At 41.7% G+C, this 19027-nt stretch overlaps 1 protein-coding gene across 2 annotated transcripts in view; it reads left to right on the forward strand.

Moving 5' to 3' along the window:
- The window catches only part of LOC135248667 (complement C3-like), a 28959-nt gene that overhangs the window by 8626 nt on the left and 1306 nt on the right, over nucleotides 1–19027 (forward strand). Inside the window, exons 13-40 of one of the 2 annotated variants that reach the window (XM_064323497.1) lie at nucleotides 2124–2315; nucleotides 2463–2618; nucleotides 3394–3520; nucleotides 3855–3902; nucleotides 4378–4495; nucleotides 6465–6553; nucleotides 7001–7140; nucleotides 8115–8330; nucleotides 8831–8888; nucleotides 8988–9074; nucleotides 9307–9510; nucleotides 9765–9840; nucleotides 10201–10374; nucleotides 10956–11115; nucleotides 11490–11585; nucleotides 12329–12476; nucleotides 13448–13611; nucleotides 14467–14625; nucleotides 15301–15360; nucleotides 15820–15910; nucleotides 16088–16136; nucleotides 16270–16357; nucleotides 17196–17285; nucleotides 17435–17540; nucleotides 17632–17721; nucleotides 17812–17889; nucleotides 18060–18143; nucleotides 18429–18564. In XM_064323497.1, coding sequence (XP_064179567.1) covers nucleotides 2124–2315; nucleotides 2463–2618; nucleotides 3394–3520; nucleotides 3855–3902; nucleotides 4378–4495; nucleotides 6465–6553; nucleotides 7001–7140; nucleotides 8115–8330; nucleotides 8831–8888; nucleotides 8988–9074; nucleotides 9307–9510; nucleotides 9765–9840; nucleotides 10201–10374; nucleotides 10956–11115; nucleotides 11490–11585; nucleotides 12329–12476; nucleotides 13448–13611; nucleotides 14467–14625; nucleotides 15301–15360; nucleotides 15820–15910; nucleotides 16088–16136; nucleotides 16270–16357; nucleotides 17196–17285; nucleotides 17435–17540; nucleotides 17632–17721; nucleotides 17812–17889; nucleotides 18060–18143; nucleotides 18429–18564 — 3284 coding nt within the window. The remainder of the gene's footprint in view (nucleotides 1–2123; nucleotides 2316–2462; nucleotides 2619–3393; nucleotides 3521–3854; nucleotides 3903–4377; nucleotides 4496–6464; nucleotides 6554–7000; nucleotides 7141–8114; nucleotides 8331–8830; nucleotides 8889–8987; nucleotides 9075–9306; nucleotides 9511–9764; nucleotides 9841–10200; nucleotides 10375–10955; nucleotides 11116–11489; nucleotides 11586–12328; nucleotides 12477–13447; nucleotides 13612–14466; nucleotides 14626–15300; nucleotides 15361–15819; nucleotides 15911–16087; nucleotides 16137–16269; nucleotides 16358–17195; nucleotides 17286–17434; nucleotides 17541–17631; nucleotides 17722–17811; nucleotides 17890–18059; nucleotides 18144–18428; nucleotides 18565–19027) is intronic. The other variant, XM_064323498.1, reaches the window with a different exon arrangement.

The following is a 19027-nucleotide window of genomic DNA, read 5'->3' on the forward strand; positions in this document are numbered from 1 at the left end:
CCTACTTTGAGACATGTTTAAAAAAAGTCTTGTTATTTCATTGAAAATAAACAGCACAGTTGACAGTGATGTTCGATTATTATCCATTTTATTATCCATTATTCCATACCGTACCCACTCTCCTCCCCAGAGACTCCTCGCTCCTTGCATTCGCTACAGCAAGAACAAACTAATGCTGTCATTCGCAAACGATTCGGGCTAGTGTTGTGTCGTTCTCGAACGATTCGGGCGTACGTCAGTTCAGTGTACCGTCACATCCCTAATATGTTCAGTGAACGAATCACTGAACTGATTCGTTCACTGAGTCTGCGCAAACGATAGTCAGTCAGTGAACGACCAGTTCACGTTCGCTCGCAACTGGCTGAGAGCTCAACTGAATAGAACAAATTGTTTCAGGAAGTGATTCAGTTCAGTTCGTTCATCCAAAATATTCGTTCTTTTGAAGGAATCGTTCGCGAACGACACAACACTAAATAGTGTACTAAGTGAATCTTTGGTTTCTGGTGTTTCTTTTATTTCACTTTCATTTTTTGAATTACAGCTTTTTTGGAAGTTCTCTGTTGTAAACTAGCCTTTCTATCTGTAGGCCTACATTATACCTTTACATTATTAATGAGGGCAAGTAAACGGTCATAAACTGTAAATGTTTGATCAGCAGCAAGTTGATATATATATATATTTTTTTTTTTTTTCATGTTAATCCAACTCTACCAAGTTTGGACAGATAGGATACAACACATTAACAAAGACGGAGCTTCTGACAAAGATAATTTGGATCATCTTTTAGAAATTGATTGAGTGTACCTTTTGTTAATGTTAACTGTGACAGAGAATAATTCTGTTTTTTAATTCTCCGCCCCAGAGTTTGCGGTACGCCTCGCTTAGAGGAAGCGAGGGAAATGCGCGTCTTTTTACAGTAGCCTACATATTTTAAATGCGCCATAGCGTGTCTGTTTCATGTTTGTTTGTTGGGGAATTGGTTTTATGTTCTGTGTAATTGTGATGTACTGCTAGTGGGGTAAGCATATTTGTTGAATGTGTGTTTGTGTATTTTTACATTTTATAGAGGGATAGCAAATTATACTTTTTATGATTTATTTTTAGTTAATTGATTGTAATGGTAAGAATGGTATGGTCTGAGGGGGGTTAACTTATTTCAGGCCTCGTTTTGGATCAGTAGAGAGGCTAGAGAGAGCTTGTGATTGAGTGAAGAGCCTACTCAATCTGACCAAAGGAAAAACTTTACGGTAGTGATTGGTTTATTTATTTGCTTATTAGTGGGCTTGCTTCCTGCTATCTTTCATATTATTATTATTTTATCTGCACTTTCTGCCCAATTTTTCTAGCTCTAACTAGTCCTACAGTTTTTGCACTACATTCAAACTTTATACACCAAAATGAATTGCTAGTTCCAGTTTTTTTGCACTTCAAATAAAATAAATTTCACCGTTCACCCTTTTTCTGTCGTTGGCCTCCTGTTTGACTGCTTGCCATCCTCACACTAACACTGGGCCAGATTCAACATTAGCCTGCCTTCCTGTTGCTTAACACTCAAATAAAGGTGGTTTAGTGAAGAAAATTGAACAAACCACCTGTATTTAATAAGTCAATTTTTCACAATTCTAAAAACGCAGTTATTTTATTTTAGTTGAGGAAGGAGGGGAACATTACATTTGCGGTGTTTGAGTAATTTTACATTACATTACATTACAGGCATTTAGCAGACGCTCTTATCCAGAGCGACTTACACAACTTTTTACATAGCATTTTTTTTTTTTTTACATTGTATCCATTTATACAGCTGGATATATACTGAAGCAATGCAGGTTAAGTACCTTGCTCAAGGGTACAACGGCAGTGTCCTTACCCGAACCTGTGACCTTTCGGTTACAAGCCCAGTTCCTTACCCACTGTGCTACACTCCGTCCCGGTATTTTAATTTAAATTCCAAGTTTTATGTGTCCTTGCATACCAAATACCTGTACCTGTGTCTGTTCCTGGCCTAATATATCTAAATGAGAGCCAGTGACTGTGACTGAATCCTTATGGAGTGTGATGTTCATCTGTCTGTTTGTACCTGAACACCTCCTGGTGTTTACCTGACTGTGTTTGTACCTGAACAGGTAATGAGCAAAGGGCAGCTCATTCGTGCAGGGAGATATAAAGCACTGCACGGACAGTCACTAATTGCCTTACATGAGCGAGTGACCAAAGACATGGTCCCCTCTTTCCGAATTGTGGCGTACTACCATGTGGGCACGGAAGTGGTGTCGGACTCCATCTGGGTGGACGTTAAGGACATCTGCATGGGAACGGTATGCCTGAAAGAATCACATTTAGATGTCAAGTTGAAATCCTGACTGCACCCCTCTCGTCCTCATGTGTGACTGAGTCATGCAGAGTTACAGCTGGGCTATAGCTATGCAGAGTCAGAGGTGCATTCTGTCTGTCTGTGCCTACAGCTTGAAGTCACCTCCACTAAACCGAAAGATGTCTATGAGCCGCGTAAGCTCTTCAGCTTGACCATCACTGGTGACCCTGGGGCAAAGGTGGGCCTGGTGGCTGTGGACAAGGGTGTCTATGTCCTGAACAATAAGAACAGACTGACACAGGCCAAGGTAAGGGAAGAGACTACATAAATAAAATGTGTTGCCTGTTATTTTTATGCCTCCGCGACGGCACAGCCGTGGCCGGAGGCATTATGTTTTCGGGTTGGCCGTCCGTCCGTCCTGATTCTCGTGAACGCGATATCTCAGGAACGCCTTGAGGGAATTTCTTCAAATTTGGCACTAACCTCCACTTGGACTCAAGGATTAACTGATTAGATGTTGGTGGTCAAAGGTCACAAGTCAAGGTCATTGTGACCTCACGTCTTTCCTATTCTCTCGTGAACGTGATATCTCAGGAATGCCTTGAGGGAATTTCTTCAAATTTGGCACAAAAGTCCACTTGGACTCAAGGATGAACTGATTAGATTTTGGTGGTCAAAGGCGGAGGCAAAGAACCGTGAGGCGGTATTTCTAGTTCTATTTTGTTGAATGTGTTTTCATACAGCCCCTTTTGCAGCCCAGTCCATTATTTTGCATTGCAATGGATTCAAGACATGAAATTTGAATATATCGTTACAACAGCAAGTCAATGCAAATACAATAAGATTTATCAAAGACATAACAGTGAAGATTTAGCAAAAGCAATAAGTCGATACAAACACAATAGAGAATGAAATATAATGCAATGTGAAGATTGGGTTTAGCTAAATACATGTCTTGTAACCTACATTTAAAAACAGAGACTGTCTGAGACTGTTAGAATGGTGAGGTCCTTGCAGTGGCTACCTCTAGGACAGGCTATGTATATTTCCGCTGTTCTCTAGTGATGCTCATTTGCATGCAGATCTGGGACATCGTTGAAAAGCACGATACTGGCTGTACGCCTGGGAGTGGCGCTGACAGCATGGGCGTTTTGTATGATGCTGGGCTGGCGTTTGAATCCAGCGCTGGTGGGACCAGATCCCGATCAGGTATAATGTTTCACGTTCAGCCACTGTTTTCATGGGCGTGTAGTACGAGGGCATGCCTCTGCACATTGTGGTAAATTATAATAATAATAATAATAATAATAATAATAATAATAATAATTATTATTATTATTATTATTATTATTATTATTATTATTATTATTATTATTATTATTAGTATGTGTGTGTAGATGAACAGTTTCACCGAACAGATAGGGATCATTTTCCAACAACCTTACCCAATTCAGAAAATGTCTATTATTACAGTGTATGTCCTTATACGTACTGACACTGACATATGAAACAAGTGGTCTTTTCTGTGCACATATCTGTCCAGACCCCAACTGTCCCATCCATCCTAAGAGTCGAAGACGGCGCTCCCTAGGTAAGAGATTCTACACCTGGGTATTACTCTAATATCAGCGTTTGATGCTGATTGACTGAGAGGTACACGGACCCACCTGAACTCATGAAAATGTGAATCCCGTATTGGATTCATGGGTGTATGATCAGAGTTGAAACAAAAAAAAACGGTACGACAGGGGGCACTACATGCATCTGTTTAAAAACAAAAATTTAAATCTAAAGACTTATGCCAACAAACCTTAGAATACCTGAGAATTCTTCTCTGTTTATTTTGTTGTTGTTGCTGTCAATTTTGCAGTGGATGGAATGATGGAGAGAACACTGGCTGTCAAATGTAGTAATCTTCTTCATAGGGAACCTGCTAATGATAAGAAAAGCCCCATCGGAAGTTACTGAATGGCATCCAGTTAAACTTCAATAGCTGGTTCCCACGATGTCAGTGCTGTCCCAGGCCTCAGCTGACTATGACTGGTCTGTGATCCGTTCATATTTAGGTGAAGAGGATGACGAATACGTTAGCAACAGTGATATCATTTCCCGCGTACTGTTCGCTGAGAGTTGGTTATGGGAGGTGATTCATCTGCCAGAGTGTCCCCTTGAAAATAGAGAATGGTAAGAGCTCTCTGTGGCACACCACTAGTCATCGCTGTTATCTGCTCGCTCTCTCAATACAAATATACATTTTTCATTCTTTAAAATCAGGAATGAAATTATATCTGTGACCCGCACTATTTGTGCGTACACCTGGATCTGGGCATGTCCTCCAGCATATAGGCTGCTGCCAGATCCCAGTGTGGCCTCTCTCCAGTCTGCTGCACACTTAATTACTTTGGTTATTGTTTGGTTCACACCTTGGAACACACACGACATATTCTACACACACACACCCACTTACACCACTGATTCTACTGAAGCTCATATACGTAACTTATTTGATGTAGTTAATTTCATTACGTTTGTTAATAAATTATTTGATTATTTAATGGTTTCATGTGTCCCCCATTCTTTGTTGCAACCTGAGAGCCAGGGGTTGTAACAGATTAATGGGGAAAATGATCTACAAATGGAATTTAGTAGTACTGTCACAGCTTAGCAATAAGGACACGTAGGGAGTGGGGGTCATTTATAACTTTGAAGGGGAAGTCAAAAGAGAGCAATGCCACATGCTGTGACACGCCCCCAGGTAGACAGAAGAGCTGGACACAGGGACATAGACAAATTATGGTTTTCACCAGCAATGTATTATTTAAATGGAGAGAGAGAGAGTGGTTTTCCATATGGGAAGAAAATAAATAAATGGTAAAGGCTTCTCCTATACCCCTCTAATGCACACTTTTTTAACCCTGATTCATAATGTAAATGGTAAATGGACTGCATTTATATAGCGCTTTTATCCAAAGCACTTTACAATTGATGCCTCACATTCGCCAGAGCAGTTAGGAGTTAGGTGTCTTGCTCAAGGACACTTTCACACGCCCAGGGCGGGGTTTGAACCGGCAACCCTCCGACTGCCAGACAATCGGTCTTACCTCCTGAGCTATGTCGCCCACATAATGTTATCCAGGTGTGTGCGGTCTCTGATTACCCAGATTCTTCCTCACAAATCGAGCCCTGCCGCAGGCAATTTTAATTTGAATACTTTATTGGAATGGTTACTCATCTGGTTACTTGTACATTCATTTGCCAATCAGTGCCTGTTTCACAGCCTGTAAGATGCATTTCACTACAGGTGAAGGCTAGCCCCGACCAGAGGTGAAGCATATTGTTCACGGTCATAACAACTGGTGGACTCCAATGCTTTTGGAAGGAACTAATGCGGAGTTACTGAGGAACCGTCTCTGACTGAAACCCATCATGCCCTGTCCGATTCATAGGCCTATCTACTGTGTCCTGTGTACTACCATGCTGTATACTGTTTACTACATACTGTATGTGAAAAATACCCTACTATTTTCCAACCATACTGTGGAAGTGTTGTAAGACGTCCTGCCCTTGTAGTTGCCATTTAAATCTTGTTGATGTTGTTGAAAGAAAACATAATCAAAACTGCACCTCATTTTTAAAGCAATGAAGTGTGTCATATTTATAGGACCAAAATGTTTGTTTACTTCCTAAACATGATGAATTCTGAATGTACTCAGCAAAAATAAGTACATGATCTTGGGATTTTAAGTACACTACAAATTTTGCCTATGTAACGATGGCACCAATTCGGACAGAGACCAGGCTAGTTGCAAACTCGTATCTGAGTTTATCTTGAGCTTAGGCTTGAACCTATGAGTACAGTTGGCAAGACTTTTTTAAATGTATGTTTTTCACCGACTGAGCCACTCAGGATCCAGAAGTTCCATCTCTCCATCTCTGAAGTGACTCTTCACCCACGTGCTATCAGTTTCAGTGAAAGTGCACAGGTGACGCCCTAAAACGTGACCTCTGGTGCTGGGGATTCTCTCCCCGTGTATCATTCATCTGCATAGTGCTCCCACACTGTCTGGACCTCAAAAGTTTTGTTCTTGGGGGCGTAACTTGGGGGTGTGTCCTTGGGTGTGTAACTATCTGCACTTGTGGTCTCGTGCTCTAGCAAGTCCACATCAGCCACAAAGAGCAGTTTCCTGAAGGACTCAATCACCACCTGGGAAATCACCGCTATCAGTCTGTCCGAGACTCACGGTATTGTGCCTCTGCCCGTCTGTCCTAAATGAGTTGTTCTTTCCTACTTGGGTGTATCAGTTTATCCCCTTGGTCCAGTTAAAAAAAAAAAAAAACAGAAATAAATGTAAATCCAATCAACTCTTTAACATGAATTATCTGTATCGGATGCAGAATCCACCTCAATCACACTTGTGATTGCAGTTTAATAACTGGTCTCCATTTTTAATTGCATTTTATTTTATCAAGATATTCATATGACTGAAGAGACTGAAGAGATACAGTGCCCAAAAAATATTTCATGCTGATGTGTATGGGCTATGGAAAAAATTATTTGAACAGTTGAAAACTGAATAACAGGCAAAAAAACAAATTAACAAACAGCAGAACTATGCAGCAGAACAGGAGAACCTAATGGGTTATAATACAGCAGTTATAGAGCAACCGTGACTGTGTCGCTACCTTCAGGAATCTGTGTGGCTGATCCCTTTGAGATAAAGGTGAGAAAGAACTTCTTCATCGACCTGAAGCTGCCCTATGCCGCAGTGCGTAATGAGCAGTTGGAAATTAAGGCGGTGCTTTACAACTACCGTGAGGACAAAATAAAGGTGAGCCTTTAGCTCTTAGCTTTAATCCTACTGTGAGAGATACACACACAAAAAAAGTATCTGAGTGGTGAAGGAATGTGTGTAGTCTTACCCGGTGCTACTGAGATGGGATTAATTTAATGATATCTCGGTTATCTGATGCCAAAATATTGTTTTAACCTTTCTTCTAACAGTGCTAGTAGTTTTACATAGAAAGAGACTGCAAATGATCTGCCGGTTGTGTGGCTGTATATGGCTTGCTGTCTATCTTGGTAGACGCAGACATGTCTCTAGAGTATGTAGTGTCGTAGAAAGACAATTGTGTGTCTTGCTACGACACTAGTGTATAGGCAAGTGAGTACGAGGTGCAGATATCCTGATTTCTATGTGTATATTAGGACCTTAAATCTGCTAGGTGTGCAGGGGTGAGACTCAAGGAGGAATGTCAGGATAAAGTGAATGTGATTTATTCTACAGTGTGCTCAATAATGGCAATATACAATGGTGCATGTAGTTGAATGGCTATCCATGTATAGTGCACAGAAGACCATGTTGTCGAGTCTCCTCGAAACATTCCACTTTTCCCCTTATATACCCAATGATCAAAGGAAAACCCCAAGTCATCAAATAAAGGCACAATCATAACAAAATGGTAACATTATTGATCCTGCTTGTCCAATCTCTGTAAGCCTATCCAACCGGGTTAACCTTTGTAGTACAGCTGGGTGCCTGACCGGCTCACTTTTGACTGGTGTTCCAGGATCTTTAGTCAGCACCCACTGTACCACACCATCAAAGACACTAACTTAAGGTTCATATAATGCTGATCCAGTAGAATGTTTAGCAACTGCCATCGCCTTTTTATCAAGCCCTGCTGACTCCCGGTCACCTCAGGGTCTGATAAGAGGTACATTTCTGTAAGACCACCCAACACTACCATTTGGAGATGGATGCACCTCAGCACAGGAGTCATGCGTTTCCCCTCCCTGCTGCAGGTTCGAGTGGAGCTGATGGAGACTGAGCAGGTGTGCAGCGCGGCCAGTAAGAAGAGGAAGTACCGCCTGCCAGACGTGGACATGGACCCCATGTCCTCACGTGCTGTCTCGTTTGTCATCATCCCGATGGCCCTGGGTTTGCACTCCATTGAGGTTAAAGCCGCCGTCCACGACTCCATCCAAACAGACGGTGTCAAGAAGGACCTTCATGTGGTGGTGAGAAGCCCCGCTGCCCATTATTTCTCTCTCCCCACCATCTTCCTCCTAGTCACCTGTCTTCTTTGTGCCATGTGGTGCGCAGCCTTCCTCCTAGTCACCTGTCTTCTTTGTGCCATGTGGTGCGCAGCCTTCCTCCTAGTCTTCCTTCTAGCATCAGACACTTTAACTTTGGAGGGCCTGGAAAGAGAAGTTTAGGGTTTGTGAAATTGATATTCTGCTATCTGACTGGTTCAAACAAGCTTTAGTCTGGACCATGTCATTAGTCAGTGGTTGAACTGGCTTGAATCACAGCCTCCGATTAGAGGGTACCTTTCTCCTCTACCCAGCCCAACCCTTCACACATCTCTCCACCTTTCTCCCATCACCCACGGTTTTTCGCTTACATCAGTTTCCTGTGAAATACAATTTTTCACTTTTGCCCATGAGAAAAGTCACACGACAATGGACTATATAGCAAATTTAAGGTGAGACATGTGTGCTCTCTGCATCCATTACAGGCTGAGGGACTCCAAACCAGACGGGTTGTGACAGTGCCCTTGAATCCGTCCAACTACGGTAAGCTTACGGTCCGTATTCTTACCGCACCAGAACCCTGATGACCGTCCGTAGGCTTGGTGTGTAGTTCATTTGCCAGCATCACTTTTGTCCCGTCAGGTGGGGTTCAGATACAGAATATCAGTGTTGTGCAGCCGATATCTCAGGTCCCAGGCTCACCTGGTTACACCTACATAAGTGTGAAAGGTAAGGAAACAATTTTGTAAACATGATGAAACATGAATTGTGATATTTTTGTGATAATTACAAGTTGTTTTTTGTTGTTTTCTTTTTGGGGTAGTGGGAGCAAGCGATGGATAGATCTTTTTTTCTGTGCGTGTTGGCAAACTCTCAAGGGTTTCTAAGCTTTATGACTGTTACAGTGTCAGTGCATGATGTCAGCGGAGACCTGACTGCTTTGTCTGCTTTGACTGCGCAGGTGAGCTGCCGAGGCTGGCCAATCAGAAAGCCATCAGTGGTTCCCCCATGGGTCACCTTATAGCTCAGCCTAACGGTAATGCTGAGACTATCATGATAGGCATCACAGGACCCGTCATCGCCACACACTACCTGGACAAAACCAACCAATGGGAGAAAGTGGGATTAGAGCGTCGGGCCGAAGCCATCAACTTCATTGAAATGGGTAAGAGACTGCAGATTTGCCCACATCTTAAAATATGAACTGCAATGTGTAAGAGCCTTGGAATTAATATTAATTACTTTTGGCAATTCTTGTGACAATGACATGGTTTTTTTTTTTGTTGTTTTTTTAGTGTGCTGCGTTCAAGAGGATATATTTAGTCACTTTAGCTCCCTCACAAAAATATTGCTGGTTGTGTGAAATTTTTGGTGATGTGGCAATGTTTCTAATGTTTCTCCTTACCTCTTTCTTTTCAGGGTACACTAAGCTGCTGGTATACCGGAACAATGAGGGTGCATTCAGCATTTGGAAAGACAGGAATCCCAGCTCTTGGTGAGCAACTTCTTATTATTTCTGTCTAGTCTTACAACTACCATTGTCCATTAGGGGTGGGGCGTTTTATGGCTTTCTCTGCACAATGAGAAGTTGATTTGCCCTTGTCCTTACTGGTGCACACAAGTTTTTTTTTTTTTTGTGTGTGTGCCCCGAAGCCAGTTTTACAGAAGCCGATCCACTTAAAGGCATCACAGTTTAAAAGGAATAGTTTTACCCACTATAGTCCACTAAAGTTTACAGAGAATGGTGCAATAAACAAAAAAACATCTAGGGACCGGCAGTTCTGTGGCTGAAAACACTTTGTTAATGTGTTCGAGCTAACATGAAGTCCACAAATCGAATAACAGCTGTTTACAGCTATTGTGGTGTGCACAAGGGCATCTCGGAATGCATAACGCGTCAAACCTTGAAGCAGATGGGCTGCAGCAGCAGAAGACTATACCAGGTTCTACTCAGGAACAGGAAGATGACACTACAGTGGGCACACGATCACCAAAACTGGACAACTGAAGATTATAAAAATGTCACCTGGTCTGTCAAATTTCTATTTGTACTGCAACATGCAGATGGTAGGGTCAGAATTTGGCATAAACAGGAATCCATGAATTCATTCTACCTTGTGTCAACACTACTGGCCAATAACAATAAGTACAAATACATTTGAATGCCACATCATACCTAAGCATTTTTTTTCTAACCATGTGCATCTTTATGGCTATAGACTACCCTTGTTCATATGGATGCAGCAGAATAATGCACTAATGCCACAAAGCGCACATCATCTGAAGCTGGTTCCGCAAACATGACAGCGACTTCAGTATACACCAATAGCCCGCACAGTCCTCCATATCTCAGTCCACTAGAGCACCTTTTGGATGAGGTGGAACAAGAGGTTCACAGCATGAATGTGTTGGCAAAAAAATCTGCATGAACTGCATGATGCTATCAAGTGAGCATGGACCAAACTCCCTGAAGGATGTGTCCAGCACCTTGTTGATTGAATCCATGCCATGAAGAATTCAGGCTGTTCTTGAGGCTAGGAGTACTAGACAGATGTGGTTGTCACATGGTTCAATGTGTTGATGTGATGGGAACTTGTGTCTCTCCAACAGGCTGGTGGCGTACATACTCAAAGTTTTTAGGCTGACACACAATCTTATCAAAATTGATGAGGATGTACTGTGCAGAGCTTTCAAGTGGCTAGCCCTGAAGACACAGCAGCCAGATGGCATTTTCAAAGAGGTTGGCCGTGTCTACTATGAATATATGGTGGTATGTTACCATAAGCAACCTCCAGCCGAATTGTGACTGCTTTTCCACAGGTTCTTTTGGATATATTCAGATACCAAATTGTGGAAAGAATTAGGCATTAACAACAAGCCTGGGTTTCCTTACTGTTCAATTAGTATACCTTGCACTGTCTATCACTGCATAGAGACTCAGTTGCAACATAAACATGAATTAAGCAGTACCTGGTATCAGGGAAGTTAAGGTAGTATGGTAATCAACTTGTGACTAACCTCTGAGCCTGGATAGGTGATAGACAAGCAGATAGGGAACACCAGGTACACTAAAGGCCTAAGATGGCAACCTTTCTGGTGTATCCCATTGTCTGCTATAAGTTCATTGTGCTTTTCTGCACACAGGGCGGTATACAGGGGAAAGACAGTGATGTCTCGCTGACAGCATTCATCCTCGTCGCCATGCAGGAGGCCCGTCACATCTGTGTGGAGGAAGTAAATGTGAGTGGACCATCACATTATGCCCAGGACCACTGGTGATAGACTCATCACAACACACTGGGCAATGGCAGACAACAACACAACTATGAAAAGTCAATAATGCCTCTTGGATGAAGCAATGTCAAAAAAACTTAGGCCCCTTTCAAGCAGGCATCTTAATTGTTGCGCCAATTTTGCACGTTGGTGTCATGTGAACAGATCTGGAGTCGATTTTCCTTCTGAGACGTTCTCACAGTTTAGCAAGTCAGGACCTTGTAGGATTTATGGTAATCTTCCACTACAGCTCTTAGTGTTGCTCTTGTTAGTGTTGTTTCAACAATTCAGTTCAGCTGTATTTCTATAGCGCTTTTTACAGAGAACTGTCACAAATATGCTTTACAGAGTAGCAAGGCAAGAGACAGAGTAAGCACCAGGCCTGAAACCCCAAATAGCAAGTATATGAGGTAAAAAAAAACTCCCAGTGGGGAGAATACCCTTAAAGCAAACCATCCAAACCATGCCTAAGATTCAAGAGTAAACCAGGCATGATGTGCTCATTCAAGTTCCCAAGAGGAAGCAACCCATTAATTTGGTGACCCCATGACCTTTCCTGTAGTGCCACCGTCAGGCAAAACATATCTTGAAAAGTAATAACCACCAAATTGCCAAGACATTTGCTGTACATATTAATGCTTTGTGAAGGTCTGTATTCTTCTGAGTGCATTCTTTCTAGCTGTCACTGTGCCCTTTTGCCATTACTCCAGAGCCTGCAAGTCAGCATGAAGAAAGCCAGCGAGTTCCTATCTGGCAGGATCCACAGCCTGACCAACCCCTACGCCGTGGCCCTCACTGCCTACGCTCTGGCCAATGAGGGAAATCATCAGCTAGACATCCTGAACCGCTTCTCATCTGGTAAGAGTGGGTTGCCTGACTCTCAGTTCCGTAGCTCAACCAATCAAGCAAACTATCCATGTTAGAATAGAATAATAAAGAACAGAGCAGAAGAGAAATTATGAAAGAGAAAAATTGTAATCCTGTCACTACTGTTGTCTTAAGCCTGATTTATATTTTATCACATGACTCTTTTGACAAGTGTTGTATGACAAAAATGACATATTTTCAAAGCAAAAATGTGTTGCATTACATTTTTTTTTTCATTGTTGCGCACCTCTAGAATTTTCAATCTTAATATCAATCAATACTTTTAATGGCAAACCTAGATTTAGCAAATTTGAATTAACGACTTATGGACAGTGCTTCGTACGTGTGAGCAACTTGTCATTATTGTTTGTTGAAAATGTGTTTTTATTCAGATGAAATTTGCTATGCAAATACTGTATATGTTTCCAAGTGGAAGAAACTTTTTTGATTTTGTTGTCCCCATGACCTTTCCTTCTGTGCCATCAACAGGCAAATATACCTCAAAAAGTAACCACCAGATTGCCAATACATTTTACTGTGCACATTCATACTAGGGGATTGATATGACTTGGCAGTGGTCTGCACTCTGCTCAGTGGATTCTTTCTATTCCTAAGTGATCTTTGTTTTTTAAAATATATTTTTATGCTACCCTCGTTGTTAAGCAGTACCTTTGTCTACAGACTGCATATCTTGTCTAAGGTCTAACTTTTCAGCATATCGTGTGCAACACATGAACTAATTCAAAACCAGTGCTTCTTGGGAGTGAAACTGAGTTTCAGAGATAAACGTAAAGGCATGCAGTGGATTTCAGTGTTGGTTCCATCATTCTTTCATGTCACTCTTGAGGCTGTAACATTGATATATTGACGTGCTTTTACAGGACAAACACACTGGCCAGTCTCCGGCAGTCACATGTTCACTCTGGAGGCTGTAACATTGATATATTGATGTGCTTTTACAGGACAAACACACTGGCCAGTCTCCGACAGTCACATGTTCACTCTGGAGGCCACAGGCTATGCTTTGATGGTCCTGGTCCAGGCCAAGGAGTTTGACCAGGCTGGTCGTGTGGTCGAGTGGCTGACCGAGCAAAAGTTCTATGGTGGTGGCCCCGGGTCTACCCAGGTACGGCTTTCTGCTGAACAAAGCTGTAGCCTACTGCATCCTGAGTTAAAAAAATATATGTGTTTGATATTTAATTTATGATACAAATTCTTTATAAGTCATTGAAGTATTAAATTAAATATGCTCAAATACTGGAAATATATATTTTATGTTGAAATATTGACCAAAACGTCAGAGACTGCTCCCCCTACTTCACAAATTTTATAGATTACAGTGACCTATCATATAGTGATTAGCCTATTGGGTAATCCCATTCTCTGTGTCCACATCAACCACATCATAGACAATGTGCATCAATGAGTCTACCGAAAATGCTGTGTAGCATGGCACTCTAAAGCAATTACTCTTTCTGTGGCACCCTAGATATTTGACATTACAATACCTTTGGCAGATACAATTTATGCCTTTGGCAGATGCTCTTATCCAGAGAGACAGCTCTGACATAGCACACATTTATAGAGCTGTATATATACTGAAGCAACCTGTTGCACCCTTATGTACCTTGCTCAAGGGCACAATGGCAGTGACCTACCTGGGAATTGAACCTGCATCCTTTTGGTTACCAGCCCAGTTCCTACATTTTTATTGGTATAATGGATTTATGGGTATGGAATTGGTCTTGTAACCTAAAGGTTGCAGGTTCAACACTGCTGTTGAATACCTTGAGCAAGGTACTTAACCTCCTTTGCTTCAGTATAAATCCAGCTGTATAATTGGACACAATGTACATGCTATGTCAGAAGTGGTATAAGTGGCTCTGGATAAGAGTGTGTGCTAAAATGCCTGTAATGTAATGCACGTGCACTACTGGTAACAAGACTACATGTCACTACTGCCCCCTGTTGTTCTCCGCAGGCCACCATCATAGTTTTCCAGGCTGTGGCTATGTACATAACAGAAATATCCGATACGAAAGACACTGAACTGCAAGTGCGTTTGACCACGAGGAACTGGAGGAAGCCCATCGTTTGGATGTTTGCTGGGAATGCTGCTCACATCACTCGCACACACAAGGTGAGTCTGACGGAGACAGAGCGAGAGGAAAAGAGAGAAAGAACAGAATGGAGCAGAAGGGTGAAAGATGATGTTGTAGGAGGATGAGAATGTATTCAGCAGGGTTCCCGCGGTCCCTGAAAGTCCGTAAAAATTGTTGACTATGTGTTTAAAGATTGATGGAATAGTATCTGAAAATTTTTTGGGAAAAGTCTGAAAATGACCCAAATTAAAAAAAAAAAAAAACTATTTACAGCCAGGAACATACATCATCACTATCTAGTGATGCGAGTGATGTCTTGATCAAGTCTTGCAATAGCGTTGTTCTTCAACATCTATATCAGCATCACACAACAAAATAATAAATCATTGTAAAACCATATTTTATCCTTGACACACATGAAGAGATGTGATACATGTAAATATGATTTAAATGGATTCAAGTGAGAGAGATGGAGGGCCTGATTTACAAAAACCTTTTTTGCACATGCAAAACCAATAACATGCCCAGTGATTGGCTGTGGTATTTGTTTTGCACGAATCATTGGTTGTGTTATTAGTATGGGAACACGAGAGAGAATGACAGAATGGAAGGAAAACAAATGGGAAAACAAGAGAGGGAAGACTTGCACCACAAAACTGTCTTGTGAAACCGTCAAACAGACTCGGACGAAAGGCCTTTCTTTCTGCATGCAGGTTCAGCCTGACGTAAATGTGACTGTCACTGCAACGGGAACAGGCGAAGGGACCCTTTCGGTGAGTTCCGCCTCAGTCTGATCTGTCTGAGAATAAATTATTTTGGAAAACTAAGAAGGGAAGAACATCTGGAAGAAACTCATGAGAGCTTTGAGAGCTTTTGAACTATCCATCCTTCCATTATCTACACCCGCTAACCACTGATCAGGGTTGCGGGGGTGCTGGAGCCTATCCCAGCCTGCATTGGGCGAGAGCCAAGATACGCCCTGGACAGGCCGCCAATCTATCACATGTCACAAACACCATTCACTCACCATTCACACACACTCCTATCTATGGGCAATTTAGAGTCAACGTATTTCATGCAATTGAACCCTCCCAAAGAGATGCTATAAAAATGTTTCCCAAATGTAGTGCAGGTTTTGTGCAAGTTTAACAAAATTTCAGGTTAGGGACGTATTGTAGTTACATCTGTCTGATAATTCCCTCCCTGAACAATGTCTGATGGGTATGTTACAGGTGATGACGATATACAACAGTTTGCCTGAGGAAAAGGAACCAGAGTGTAGGAACTTTGAATTGGAGGTGAAGCTAAAGAAGGAACCACATGGTACAGTATGCTGGACACAGACAGAAGGCTGTTCTGTGTTTTAACTACAATAAATAAACATGATTCCTTGAGAAAACAAGCTTTGTATATGAATCCTGCTAAGATGGTGACAGTTGTTTTTTCTGTCCAGACGTATTGGTTATGAATATCTCCGTAGTAAGATTTATTGTTTTGCAGCTACTGATGAAAATGTTCTGGAAACATACAAGCTCACAATTGATATGACGTAAGTAGAATAAAAATGTTTTGTTTTCTTACAACCTGACAAAACTGTAAGTAATACAACCAGAGTCAAACAGCTCTAAATAGCACATGGTTTATATTTGTGTAGATTTCTGAAATTCCTGTGTTTTTCCCAGATATCTATCCGACAGAGATGCCACCATGTCTATTCTGGATATCACCTTGCTCACAGGCTTCATTGCAGATAAGAAGGACCTCGAGATGGTGAGGAAAGAGACTGGGTCCATCAATGCAGACAGTGATGTCATTAATTATTTAACCATTTAAACAAAATTCGTCTGAAATCTGCTACTATTATAGACATAAAATTATTCACAAGCAGCTACAATGCATTCTTAACTCTTGTTTTTTTTCTATAAAGCTGTAAACCACAATTTATGCTACCATATCATTCCTATAACTTTTGCATACTGACTGACTGAACGTCCCTTCTCACATCTCATAGCCTTACAAGAGGCATAGGAGTGAGTTTGACATTGCGGGGGAGACACATTTACTCCCCTGCCCCTATACCTGCCCAACCCCTGAAATTGAAAATTTAATTGGTTCCACCAGAGCCAGCTAAGGATATTAAGGATCCAGACACATGCTAGCCTCATCCATTCTCTTCAGCACTCGCCCTCTGATATTTAAATGTGTCAATTAAATACATTACAAATGTTTTGTTTTTAGACTCATAACTACTTGCATATGTAATAAATGGGGGTGGGGTGCAGACAGTATTGCAGCTTGTACTTTTAACCCTTTGAAAAGTATGTTTTTTGGAATGTTTTTTTTTTCTTCAAAATTCTAAGTCAGTGTTCTAGAACTCCATTGCTTCCAATGCCCAGTTGCGATTTTTATATCAGCATTGAATGTTCAATTAAGATCATTCTAATTACACGTTTGTGGTCTTACAGTACATCTTAAAGGGTTGTTATTCTTTTATACAGCTATAAGCCATAACTTACAGTATGCTACCATATTGTAACTATAACTTAGGCATAATGACTGAATGTCCCCTCTCACCTGTCTTGGCCTTATTTCGTATTGATTCTGACAGTTAACTGCAGGAAAGGACCAATACGTCAAGAAGATTGAGATGAACACACAGCTTTCAGAGAAGGGCTCCCTTACTCTTTACGTGGACAAGGTGTGCAAATGTATTCCCCTGCCTTGATGAAAAAGCACTTGCATTTGGTCTGCCTACACTTGTTGCATTTGGCTTGTTGTTGCGTGACTGACAAAGTCTTTTGCTAGCCCCTTTTTTCTACCCCCCCCCCCCCCTCTCTCCTTCCACAGGTTTCCCATCAGCTGCCTGACAGAGTGGCCTTCAGGATACATAAGATATACAATGTGGGTCTGCTTCAGCCAGCTGCAGTTACTCTGTATGAGTATTACTCCATGGGTGAGTTCAGATCTTCCCTGCTTGTCAATACCCTCTGCCCATGTCATACATCAGCAGCCAGGACGAAAAACCCAACCATTGTTTGTTACAGAAAGCCGCTGTATGAAGTTTTATCACCCAGAGAAGAAGAACGGGACCCTGAACAGGATCTGCCATGAGGATGTGTGCCGCTGTGCAGAAGGTAGGGTGTGCACATCCATCATGCAGGAAGTGATGTCACAGAGGAGGCTGGCATGATGTGCCCTCATTCACATTTCTCTACTGCTCACAGAAAACTGCAGCTTCCAGAGGAAAGAGAATAAGAAGCTGGACCGTGTGTCTACTGCTTGTTCAACTAGCATAAATTACGGTATGGACAACTGCAAGAGCAGAGACTAAATCTCTGTGCCCTTTCATTCACACATGTGCATTCAGTCTTTTTGATGTGTAGTGAAGAGAAAGGCTTAGTGGTTCCTTCAAGTGCTAAACAATTAAACAGTTTTGTATTTCATGTAAACTGACTGTGTCAATGTTCTGCAGTGTATAAAGTCAGAGTGCTCAGCACTGACCTGACTTACACCATCGACCGCTTCACTGTCCTTGTGGAGGATGTCATCAAAGAAGGTAAAGTCTTTGCTACTTCCCTGATCTCAGGGTCTCAATTCCTGATTACTGACATCTTTCTCTTCCTGTACTACTGTTACTCACACCTTGAGCAGCTCAAGGTTAGCTAGTTGTGGATTTTAAATTTTTTTTTATTAAAGTAGTATTTTGATAAAGGCTTTTACAAGATGTGGGTTCTTTTGGGTGCAACAAGATTCGATACTTTAGTGGTTAGGGTAATTCATTTCTAGAAGAGAAGTCTAACAGTAAAAATGAATTCAATTTGATTTCTCTATCTCAATTCAGGCGCCGACCCTGTGGTGCGAGGGAAAAATCTCACATTTGCAGCCCATCCCCAGTGCAGACAGGCAATTGGTTTGAAAGAAGGAAAGACCTACCTGATCATGGGCAAGCCTGACAACCTCAGCAAAATAGGAGAACGGTGAGCTCCAGACATCTTCTGACCTGTACTGGCACAGCTAGCCAGCAGATGGAGCCAGGCTGCTGACGCACACGTACGATTCTTTTTTGTCCCAAGAATGTCAAATAATACAGGATGGATTAATAAAATCTGGAGAATTAAAAATCTCAATATGGTACTGAGATTGCAAATTAAGTATTTACTCAATCATGTTTAAATCAATGCAGCATGTGCAGACTATCCGTAGGACATATTCTGCATGCTGTTGTGGGTCTTTGGATGAAAAATGCATTTTTTAACCTGGTAATCATTTTCAAAGATGGACATATAACTTGTTAGTTGTTATCAATGTGGTCATAAAAATTAGCTTAAATTTGTTTACAAGTTTTTGTTTATGTGGCAAACCACCCTGCCACAGGCCACCGAAGTGGCTTTCCAAGGGGCCCTCCAGCACAGAGACACAGGGAGATGATGTTCAAACAGT

Source organism: Anguilla rostrata, chromosome 2 (assembly GCF_018555375.3).
Source record: "Anguilla rostrata isolate EN2019 chromosome 2, ASM1855537v3, whole genome shotgun sequence".
NCBI classification, from domain to species: domain Eukaryota; kingdom Metazoa; phylum Chordata; class Actinopteri; order Anguilliformes; family Anguillidae; genus Anguilla; species Anguilla rostrata.